The 12,155-nt window shown below is 44.6% G+C and overlaps 1 protein-coding gene across 1 annotated transcript in view; it reads right to left on the bottom strand.

Annotated features, from left to right (window-relative positions):
• Nucleotides 1–12,155, bottom strand: part of LOC125512571 — an 81,221-nt gene that overhangs the window by 61,958 nt on the left and 7,108 nt on the right. The window contains exons 6-15 of the mRNA XM_048677665.1: nt 11,806–11,859; nt 5,603–5,706; nt 5,397–5,514; nt 4,451–4,552; nt 4,183–4,371; nt 3,940–4,097; nt 3,337–3,495; nt 3,153–3,245; nt 1,717–2,065; nt 1,065–1,178 (exon numbers count right to left, since the gene is read on the bottom strand). Of these exons, the coding sequence (XP_048533622.1) occupies nt 1,065–1,178; nt 1,717–2,065; nt 3,153–3,245; nt 3,337–3,495; nt 3,940–4,097; nt 4,183–4,371; nt 4,451–4,552; nt 5,397–5,514; nt 5,603–5,706; nt 11,806–11,859 (1,440 nt within the window). The remainder of the gene's footprint in view (nt 1–1,064; nt 1,179–1,716; nt 2,066–3,152; nt 3,246–3,336; nt 3,496–3,939; nt 4,098–4,182; nt 4,372–4,450; nt 4,553–5,396; nt 5,515–5,602; nt 5,707–11,805; nt 11,860–12,155) is intronic.

The raw sequence follows: 12,155 nt of genomic DNA, 5'->3' as shown, positions 1-12,155 counted from the left end.
TTTGGTTCATAGGAATAGATTCCTATTCCTACATAGGATTGGTTCCTATCCTCCACATTTCATAGGAAAATAAAAATGAGCCTAGACTCAATGGAAAAATTCCTTTGGTATCAACCAAATGACATCTCGTTTCCTATTCCTACTCATAGGATTTGAGATACATGCCATCTCATTTCCTACAAAATTCCTATTCCTACGATAATCCTATCCTATGAACCAAAAGAGGCCTAAAAGGCAAGTTCTACAGGACGGCAGTTCGACCCCCAATGTTGTATGGCGCTGAGTGTGGCCCACTAAAAGGCGATATGTTCAACAGTTAGGTGTGGCGGAGATGCGTAGTTGAGATGGATGTGTGGCCACACGAGGAAGGATCGAGTCCAGAATGATGATATACGAGATAGAGTTGGGGTAGCACCAATTGAAGAGATGCTTGTCCAACATCGTCTGAGATGGTTTGGGCATATTCAGCGCACCTCCAGAAGCTCCAGTACATAGCGGACGGCTAAAGCGTGCGGAGAATGTCAAGAGAGGTCGGGGTAGACCTAATTTGACATGGGAGGAGTCCGTTAAGAGAGACCTGGAGGATTGGAGTATCACCAAAGAACTAGCTAAGGACAGGGGTGCGTGGAAGCTTGCTATCCATGTGCCAGAGACATGAGTTGGTCGCGAGATCTTATGGGTTTCACCTATAGCCTACCCCAACTTGTTTGGGACTAAAGGCTTTGTTGTTGTTGTTGTTGTTGTTGTTGTTGTTGTTGTTGCAGAAAAATGGAAAATGACATTCTATTGGGTTGAAGCTGGCTATAACCGCTGAGTTTCAGTTTTCGAGTCAAGACAGTCCAAGGGTTCGTGCCTACCAAGAACTTTTGTACCTTATATTAGGCTAGCTAAATGTATACAATGTGGATGCTCTCCCCTGAAAGGAAGCACATGGTAATAGGTGCACCTGCACAAAGCTGAGATCTAGAGCTTACTCAAAACCTTACCATGACTTCACAAGGGACGATGATAAAGAGGTGGGTCTACTTTCAGAAATATTCAAAAACATAAGTTCATATATGTACCGTAACATAGCATGGAGATATCTTTGCCACAAACTGCCAATCCAAATCCATGCCAATAGGTGCGCGCACAAAACTGACATCTAGAGCATTAGTCTTCCCCTCACAGACGACGCTCTGCAAAAAGTAACCAACAAGGTGTCACTGCAGGGCATATATCATAGATGTTCGAATAAAGAGGTTCATCCAACATAATAAGGACTATGTGATGTCATGCAAAGTAAAAGCATATATCATTAATGAAAGCCAATGACGTACAAGCTGATGAGTAAATGAGTAAAATTAAGAACCACAAAAGCCTGTGATGTGACAAGAATTTGCAATTGTCTGACAGATAGCAGCCCAGCACCTCACATGAGATAGAGCATTGTGTCAAATTGTAGTTTGCACTTAAACAGGCTGTTACATGGGGAGCCACATATGGTCTGCAGGCCCCCGCCTGGCAGCACCACTCCCTGATCTGGCCCAAAATGGCTAGGATTCCTTTATTACTAAACTGCCTCATTAGGTTCGAATTCCTATTAGGTGCGGCCGTGCAGAGTCCATATTAGAATCAGTTTGAGAGTCCATACGGTATCTCCTTTGAGTCGGCTTGTCAGCCAAGATACCCCTCCTATATAAGGCCTAGGGTAGTTAGAGTTTGATATGCACTGACCTCAGCAAGAGAACCTTCAGGGGATGACAGACCACAATATCTTAAAGTTACATCACATCGAGTACTCTTCGGATACAAACTGGTGACCACTTGAAGCTGCTCAAATCTACCACACATAACCTCTGTGTGACCAATATTGATGATCCTTGCAGCAGCTTGGCCAATAGACACATCCACCAAGAAGCGGATTGTGTTTGGTGAGACCTTTTCAACAGGAAATGATAGTTCATCATCCGGTTGGTAACTTAGCAATTTATTTATAGCCTGCCACTCTTCTTTAGTTAGCTGCTCCTCATCCAACTGTGGTTCTAATCCGCCGCCTTCTTCAGAAGGCAACCCAGCCGAGTTCCTAGAACAAGAAAAAAGGCATACTTGAGATGTGAGGACGATATTGATTATTATTTTTGCATTCAATAGTACAGATCTGAATTAACTCATGCTAACAATAGGAATATTGATCCTCTATATCATCCAGCTGTTTTGATTTCATCTTCCAACAAAAGTAGGTTGCAACTAGGCCTTGATACCAAGCACAAACTAAAGAAAGGCAATGCCAGCCAATAACACAAGCTCCAACGAGTTTAAAACTAGTTTATATATATATGGATATTCTTCTGTTCACAGAGTTGGAAGAGCAAGATTGTCAGATGAACAGTGGTTGAGGAACAAGATATGCTTGGGTGTGTGATTAACTTTATTCCTACCAACACAATTAAACAAGACGCAATGCTTTTGCGTTTTCTTGGAAAAATGTGAATGCGATGAAAGGATATAAAAAAATAGCAGCAACGGCACAGCATCTCCTCCGCCTTGTTGTAAACAGCCCTTAGGGGTAAGTAATACTCCCTCCGTTTCTAAATATAAGCCTTTTTAGAGATTTCAATACGGACTACTTACGGATGTATATAGACATATTTTAGAGTGTAGATTCACTCATTTTGCTCTGTACGTAGTCCATATTGAAATTTCTAAAAAGGCTTGTATTTAGGAACGGAGGGAGTATTATTTAATAGTAAAGGACTCAAGGACATGCCCAAACCCTAGACCAATAGGAGAAGACCATTATTTTCACCCTTAAGATAAGAAAAACAAACACTTTTTATATTAAAAGAAAGGGGAGCGACGGTTGGAGAGATGATGCAGAAGACCTGCAAACCATTACAGAAGAAAAAATACAAGATGCCATAAAAAAGATGTGTTTGTTAGTACTTGGTAGTGACTACTAGCTAGCGTGGTTTTTAAGGTGTTCATAAAGCCACACTTAAGCGGTAAGGCACACCCCTGGCACTTTTTCTGCCTCAAGCGCTTAAGCGCACTGGGGGTTGACCACCTTTAGACGGCTTACCACCTTAAAAACCTTGCTACCTAGCATCTCAAAATCAGAAGCAACGAATATTAATGGATTTGATTAACTAGTGTCAATTTGTTTTACGGACCATCCAAAAGGCCACCATCTTCTCTTTGAGGAGCCCTTCTTATGCAATGTTTCCTTAGATTTCACGGTTTCAACTTTAGCATGACCCAGCAACCTGAAAATACATAATATTATAACCAAGTGAACATCAATTCAAACTAAGGACAAACTAACATAGAACCTCAGTAGATACTGCACTAGCACACCTCCAAAGTATAATAACTTTTGAGTCTAGAATTTTCTCAATCTGCCGAATTTCATAAATATCAACACTAGGTGCTTGCTGCAGTAGGGTGGCATAAAGTTGAACATAACGACGACGAAGCTGGCACAGATATCTAGTTCTCTCCCATGAGAACCAATAGCTGGGAACAGAAGAGAAATAAACTTCAGAATGACAATTCAACTTTATAGAAAGCTTAAACAAAAATTGCATCAAAACATATTAACATCCGAGTTATTGTGCATAATAGATGTATTGCCTTGATGTCCATGACCAAAACATATGCATTTATCACATAATATGCGCATTGCATAAAGGAAGTGATCTATGTATTGTGTTGAGTCATCTGTGTGTATCTCATTTGATAGTCCACACAGCTAAGTACTTCATTGTGCAGAATAGAGGAATTGATCTTCTGTAATAATAAAATGCAAATCCATCTCAATTTGTGAAAAATCCAATCCATATCTCAAGAGTTTAGTGGCATAAGAGATATAGGCTCTGTTTTTTCACTTCTTCCTTTGCACATACAAAATCTCATGGTATCAGGGAAAATGTATGTAGAACTTATAAGAGTAACATATACCATAATTTCTTTTGTCGCAGACCAGCCAGCACAGCATAACGCCACCAAGCACGACAATCCTCTTTAACAGGCATAATAGGCCGTAAGTGAGAAACATCAACACGTGTCCTGAATCTTGAAAATGTTTCCAACAGTTTAATGCAATCATAATACTGGGCCTGGTACAGTAACAGATTACAAGTGATAAGTAACTTGCCAACACCATAGTTGAAACATATCAATGAAGCATAAATGAAGGGTTACCTCAGTAACTGTTAAAGAAACATCACTTAGGACAAGTGATGCTTTCTCTAGAGGATTGTTCAGGTCCCCTCTTTCCCGCTGTCCAAGTCGATTATATTTAAGGGTTCCATTTATAGGGGAAACCAAATATCTCCGATTCATCGCCCAAATAGAATTGCCAGGACGATCATCGATGCCATCTTGAAATACCTGTGAAGGATCATTAGAGAAAAGACGAAACAAATAGGAACCGAGGAAAGGTTGTGCTCTAATATAAAAAAGGAACAACCTCGCTCCATTCACCAGGATTAAGATCCTCCCATTTCTTGGGGAGCTTCCAAGGATTGCTGTCAGAATCGTGGTAGATGGCTAACATATGCAGTTCGACCGACTAAAAGATGGACCAAATAGAGTGAAAATTAATGTCACAAGAATATAATTGTCTGAACTACTAAGACAATAATAAAATAAAAGCAACCAACCAAATAGGTAATAACTTTGTAGGATGTCACGTTATCTTATACTAGTGTCAAAAACGTTCTTATATTATGGGACGGAGGGAGTATAAATCAACTGATTAAATCATTCCTAAATAGTTGCAACCTACTACCTATATTTCCTAGCCATGCAGCTATGCCACACAGCAAGTCTTGCATGTCAGTGATAAGTTACATCTTTTGCATTAATCTATCCATGCAACCATGCCACATCAGCAAGTCATGCATGTTAGTCATAAGTTTTTTTTTTGTTATCATGGACGGTATATGTGTTGGACGCTTGGAGCATACCTTCAGTCCAGAAGTATCTTTTTAAACACCATTTCGTTACATACTTCGTATGTTTTACTGTTTTTATTTAAATATAAATTGAGAACACTCCTGTGTTTGCTTTTTGCAGTAGTTTCAATTGTTTTTAACACACCAATTTATACATTTCTATTAACAAGTTCCTGCAGGAACGCGCAGCGTATCATCTAGTTGTGTGAAAAAGTATGTCAAAATAAGCGCACAGAAATGACAGCCACCTGTTAGCTGTAGAAGTACCACAGTGATGACACACTCGTAACAACAAAAAATTGTGCGCGAGCACCATAACAATGATAATGAATTAAAGCTCGTGAAGGACAATCCAGATCTAGTCTCAACAATCACCATACTATAGACCTTGCAACACAGTGTATAACGAGATTCCAAGATTTAAAGAAGATAAACTCTCCGATGTAAATTTGTTCTAACCTTCCGCAGCTTATCTAATGCTACACCTGCATCAAACGTCTCATTACCATCCTCATCAACTGTAACAGCTGCAAGTTTTGATAAAGTGAAACCAGAAGCAAATGGATGCCCAGCATTGCTGAAGGAAGAAACACATAAACTATTAATAAAAAAAGAATACATCCAGAACAACAAAAACTAAAATAATTGTCACTGATTTAGCAAACCTGACAGAATCTTCATATCTGATGTGTACGTTGCTGATGGTGACTTTAAGATTTCCAATTATTGTAGATATTAAATTGTATAGCCATGAATTTCCACCTGGTATCTGCAGCATGCAAGGACAACTATCAAAAATCAAGCAACAAAGATATACGGAATCTGTACAAAACAATAGGACAGATAAATGTCAGTAATCGCATTTCATGTTCAAGAGAAAAATGTAACAAACAAATCGGCAACACTTCTATTCTCTAAAATGGCGTCCTTTCATGATCTAAATGTTATTAGGTGGTCGTGCAGTCGCCTGCCGGCAAGTCATTGACAGACTTAGCACATAGTCCATTGAGATAAGATGCTCCGACCGATGCAACACCTCCAGAGAAAGAACTATTATATAAAGTCCTCATACCGATCATACACTCTGATGCAACGTTCCAACTGTGAGAAGGAAAAAAAACATCCATCCTCGACATCTAAAACTGGGGTGACAATATGCTTCAAGATGTTACACTAATATGATTTATTGCAAATTGTTGTAACCGTTCGCTATTAGAGAACATCTCTTGTGTAACATTGTTGAACCGGTATGGGCCCTAGCCCATCAAGATCTGTCTCTTGGGCCCAAGCCCATGAGAGGTGCTGACCTAGAAGAGGAGCCCCTCTTCCCTTCTCCCGTGTGAGCCGCTACATCTGAGACACACACTCACGCAGGAAACAAGACAGGAAGCGAGGCTGCTGTCTGTAGGTACCCATCTCCCGATTCAACATGGTATCGAGCCAGGCGACGACGGTGACGGCGTAGTCCCTCGCCGGAGAGGCGGCGGTGGGGCCCAGCGGGGTCAGGCGAGAAAGGAGGCTGCGTGCGTGCGCGGGGCGGCGGGTCTGCTGTGGTGCGTGCGGCGGCGGCGCGGCTGGGCTCGAGGAGCTGCGACGCGGCCGGGAAGGTGCTGCTTCCTCTTGTCCTGCTTCGCGTCCCTGGGGTGGCTAGCTGCAGAGGGGGCGGCCGAGGAAGGCTGCTGCGGGCTGTGCAGGCGGCTGCGGCAAGAAGAGGAGGAGGAAGAAGGCAGCGGCGGATTTGGGCTGTGTGCGAGTCAGGCTGCGGTGGGGAGCTGCTGCTGTTGGTGCTGCTGAACAGAAGAGGAACTGCAGCTGCTGCTGCTGCCTTGTGTTGTTCCTGGAAGCTTGCTGAGCTGCTGGTGCTTGTGCGGCTGGTTCTTGGTGCTGCGGCAGAGGAAGAAAGAAGTGCAGCCTGCTGGACTGCTCGTTCTGGAACAGGAAGAGGCTGGGCTGGACCGCTTGTGTGCTTTACAGAGATTTTTTTTTCTCTGTGGACTTGCTGTTGTGAGCTTGGTGTTGTGGTGGTGGTGGTGGTGCTGCTTGGGAAAGAAGACTCTCTGAGGCTGAGTTTTGCTGTTGCTGCTTATCCTGTCAAACGATGGCTGAACCAACTGGTCTTGCCGAGGCTTTGGAGAAGCTCGCTAAGATCCTCGCGGAGTCCAACTCTGGGGCCATCGTTCCTCGACAGGAAGTGGCTCAAAAGCTTGAAATGTCGCTCCTGGACATGAAGCTAGAGGGGGCAACAAATTATTTGAGCTGGTCCAGGAGGGCTTTGTGGGCTGTGGAGCAGAAGGAGCTTGATGGATATTTGTTGGGCACCGTTGTAGAACCAGGGGACAAGCGTAGTGCAGAGGGCAAGAGGTGGAAGGTCATCCACTCTGTACTTATGGTGTGGTTGTTGAACTCTGTGATGCCCTCCATTGGACGCTCTGTGGAGGGGCTATCCTCACCTGCTGAGATATGGAAGATTCTGTCCACTCAATACTCTGGCAAGGGCAATGTCATGCTCATTGCTCAGATTGAGGACAAGATTAGGTTGCTGCGCCAAGATGATGGCATGTCAGTGATGACATACGTGGCAGAACTGCAGGCTCTGTGGGCTGACCAGGATAACTGTGATCCCCTGGAACTCTATGACGCGGCTTCAATCGAGTCAGGGCATAAGTGGATGGCACGCAGGCGTGTGCTGAAATTTTTGGCTGGCCTCAAAGGTTGTTTTGATGGCAGGAAGGCTTCCTTGTTGCACCAACCTAGTCTGCCTACCATTCCCGAGGCTATTGCAGCGATGACTCAAGAGGAGGTGCGCCTATCCCTTGAGCATGCAGACATGAAGGTTGTGCCAGCTTCGACATTTGCAGTCACTGAGCGCATGGAGTGGGGAGATCCCACCAAATGTCATATCTGTGGGGAGGTAGGTCACTGGAAGAGAGAATGTCCAACTCGTGGCAGAGGCAGGGGATATAACAGAGGGGGAACAGGCAGAGGTAGAAGTGCTAGAGGCAGAGGTGGATACTCAGAGACCTCATGGGGCCAGGCTTCTAGAGGCAGAGGTGGCTACTCAGGACACTCAGGGGGTCAGAGGGCTCACATGGCCGTTGCAGGAGACACTGGGACGTCCAAAGGCAAAGATGTAGATGATGTTGTCTATGGAGACTTTGCTCACTGGGCCTCCACTGATGAAGGTAATCCGGAAAGAGCATCTCTTGCTACTAATGAGAGTGCTCCAGAGTGGGTTCTTGACTCTGGAGCATCTAAGCATGTTGCTAGTAACTCCTGTGTGTTCGAGTCTTACACTAAGCATCCTCCCTCTCACACGGGCACTATACAAACGGCTGATGGCACAAAACAACCAGTCATAGGGGTTGGTACAGTCAAGTGTACTCCGACCATTAACCTATCGTCAGTTTTACATGTGCCAGCCTTTCCTGTCAATTTGGTCTCTTTCAGTGCACTCATTGATCAAATGGACTGTCGTGTGATCCTTGACAAGTTTGGTTGCTTGATTCAGGTGCGACAGACGAGCCAGACGGTTGGGACTGGCACCAGGCGTAGGGGGCTCTGGTACATGGACCAGGAGGTGCAGCCGGACTTGGTGTGTGCTGCGACCATGGAGGATAAGGAGAAGCAGGCGATGATCCATCACTGTAGGATGGGGCATGTATCTTTTGATAAGATGAGTAGAATATTTCCGGATGTTATGTGTGGAATAGGCAAAGGCAAGCTGACATGTGATGCTTGTGAATATGCAAAACACACACGGGCCTCATATGTGAGTAAGGGGCTCAGGAGCATATCTCCTTTATGCTTATTCATTCGGATGTATGGACTAGCCCAGTGGTGTCAATGAATGGGAAGAAGTATTTTGCTACCTTTATTGACTGCTATTCTCGCATGACTTGGATTTACTTGATGCGTCACAAGGATGAGGTGTTTAGCTGTTTTCAGAACTTCCATGCTCTTGTAAAGAACCAGTTTCAGGTACAGGTCAAGGTGCTCAGGACGGACAATGGAACGGAGTATGTGAACAACATTTTTGGGGCTTTCATGGCTGACCATGGGATTCTTCATCAAACTTCATGTCCGGACACCCCCCCTCAGAATGGAGTGGCCGAACGAAAGAATCGTCATGTTCTTGAGGTTGCTCGGTCGTTGATGTTTACCATGAATGTGCCTAAGTTCTTGTGGGATGATGCAGTTATGACAGCCACATACTTGATCAACCGGACACCTTCCAGGATACTTGGCATGAAATCTCCGTCTGAGTTGATCGTTGGAGATAATAAGTTTGTTGTTCCGCCAAAGTTGTTTGGCAGTACCTGCTTTGTTCGTGATCACCGACCATCTGTTGGCAAGCTTGATCCTCGGGCAGTGAAGTGTGTTTTTTTTGGGATACTCGTCTAGTCAGCAGGGGTATAAATGTTGGTGTCCCTCTGAAAAACGCAGGTTTGGAAGTATGGACGTTACGTTCAGGGAGTCTGAGCCATTCTATGGTGAGCCGACTGATCTCAGTCTGCTGTTTGCAGAGCTTGACCACCTACACCCTGTGCATGATGGTCAAGAGGGGGAGAAGGATGTGTCTCATACTCACGGGGATTCTGTGGACATTAACGCTGATAATGATGTGCACGCTCAAGTTCAACCAATAGTGGGTACAATTCCGGTTAGTACCATCACTGATGATGATGTGCAGGCTCATGTCGAGCCAACTGTCGATACACTTAAGATTGGTGCTCTCCAGGTTCCTGTTCGGGATCGATGGCAGACGAATACCCTGGTGTACTCTCAACGGCAACCACAAGTGCAGGGGGAGCAGCAAGGCAGGGAGGCAAGAGTGCAGGGGGAGCAGCAAGGCAGTGAGGCAAGAGTGCAGGGGGAGCAGCAAGGCAGTGAGGCAAGCTCATCTGACACAGTGGAGCTGCCCATTGCGTTGCGAAAACCTACACGTGAAGCGGCAAGGAAGGGTGAGGTAGCAAGGAAGGCTCTGCCAAAGGATGATGCTTGTGATGACCTTGATATTGGCAATTTTGTGTCTTACAAGGCTTTGTCACCTTCATATAAGGCGTTTGTTGCCTCTCTGCAAACTGTGTCTATCCCTAAGGATTGGAAGGCTGCAAAGCAAGATCCGAAGTGGCATGAATCGATGATAGAGGAGTTAGAAGCATTGAAAAAAAACAAGACATGGGTGCTGACCACATTGCCGGCAGGAAAGAAAGCAGTGAGTTGCAAGTGGATTTTTACTGTGAAGCAGAATCCTGAGGGCAAGGTGGAACGGTATAAGGCTAGATTGGTCGCCAGAGGATATAGTCAAACTTATGGAATTGACTATGATGAGACATTTGCTCCAGTTGCAAAGATGAACACAGTACGGGTATTGGTCTCGTGTGCTGCAAACTTTGGGTGGAAGTTGCACCAGTTAGATGTCAAGAATGCCTTCTTACATGGTGACTTGAAAGAAGAGGTATACATGGAGATACCGCCTGGTTTTGGCACAGAACAGACTACGTGGAAGGTATGCAGGCTGAAGAAATCCTTGTATGGTCTGAAGCAATCGCCGAGGGCATGGTTTGATAGGTTCAGACGAGCTGTTTGGAATATGGGGTATGGCCAATGTAATGGTGATCACACGGTGTTTTATAGACACATTGATAAGAAGATCACCATTGTTGCAGTGTATGTTGATGATATCATCATCACCGGAGATGATGAGGAGGAAATAAAGAGAGTGAAGGGGTGTCTGAGCAAGGAGTTTGAGGTAAAAGACTTGGGAAATCTAAAGTACTTCCTTGGCATAGAAGTGGCTCGGACAGAGAAGGGAATATCTTTGTGCCAACAAAAATACACCTTGGATCTTTTGAGTGACATGGGCATGATGGGATGTCATGCAGCCCCTACTCCGATTGAACAAAATCATCAAATAACAGCACAATCAGGTGAGCTAGTGAATAAGGAAGATTATCAGAAGCTGGTTGGAAGGTTATTGTACTTGTGTCATACCAGGCCTGACATTACGTATGCCGTGGGGGTGGTGAGCAGATACATGCATGAACCAAGGAGTGGGCATCTTAATATTGTTCACAGAATCCTGAGATACTTGAAGGGGACTCCGGGTAAAGGGTTGTGGTTTGCGAAGAGTGGACATCTTGAGGTGGATGGCTATAGTGACTCTGATTGGGCTAGCTGTCAAGATGATAGACGATCAACTTCAGGCTACTGTGTGTTTGTGGGAGGAAATTTGGTGTCATGGAGAAGCAAGAAACAGACTGTTGTGTCTAGATCAACAGCAGAAGCTGAATATAGAGCATTATCTCAAGGGTTGTGTGATATGCTCTGGGTGAAGCACCTACTATGCGAGTTGAAACTTTTGAGGAAGGGACCCCTAAGAGTGTGGTGTGACAATCAGTCAGCTATAGCCATTGCTAATAACCCAGTTCAACATGATAGGACGAAGCATGTGGAAATTGATCGCTTCTTCATTAAAGAGAAACTAGATGCTGGGATCATCAGCTTTACTCATGTCAGCTCTGGGCAGCAGTTTGCAGATTGCTTGACAAAGGGACTGGGAACAAAGGACTGTAACTTGGCGTGTGACAAGATGGGGATGATAGATATCTACCACCCATCTTGAGGGGGAGTGTTGAACCGGTATGGGCCCTAGCCCATCAAGATCTGTCTCTTGGGCCCAAGCCCATGAGAGGTGCTGACCTAGAAGAGGAGCCCCTCTTCCCTTCTCCCGTGTGAGCCGCTACATCTGAGACACACACTCACGCAGGAAACAAGACAGGAAGCGAGGCTGCTGTCTGTAGGTACCCATCTCCCGATTCAACAAACATAAAAGTAACAGACATGTTAAAAGCACAAGAGATCTTACAGGTCCTCCTTTTGAGCTCCTACTTGTCGCTTCAAGAGTTGCTGTCTCTGCAGCCTGCGGATAAATCCATTAGAATTTGAATTGCTCGCATGAAGCTTATTATGCTATAATCTTTAGGAATGCAAGAAACCAGCAGAAAAATTGTCCAAAAAATGCGTGAATGCAAGAAACCAGCAGAGAAAATGAAAGAAAAACATCAATAAGTTCACATAATGTATGTTGCTTCAAAACCAATTTTTTCGATCCGGAACAGTTCCCATTATCTCATCACTGGGTAAGTACCATAGTTGATAGTTGGCTCATGGTTGTCAGCTCGCGGACCTCGATTCACCATAACCTGGGATTAGTTT

The sequence above is a fragment of the Triticum urartu genome, chromosome 6 (assembly GCF_003073215.2).
Source record: "Triticum urartu cultivar G1812 chromosome 6, Tu2.1, whole genome shotgun sequence".
Lineage (NCBI taxonomy): Eukaryota > Viridiplantae > Streptophyta > Magnoliopsida > Poales > Poaceae > Triticum > Triticum urartu.
Note: the sequence above shows the minus strand (reverse complement) of the source record. Positions and strands in the feature narration are given on the sequence as shown.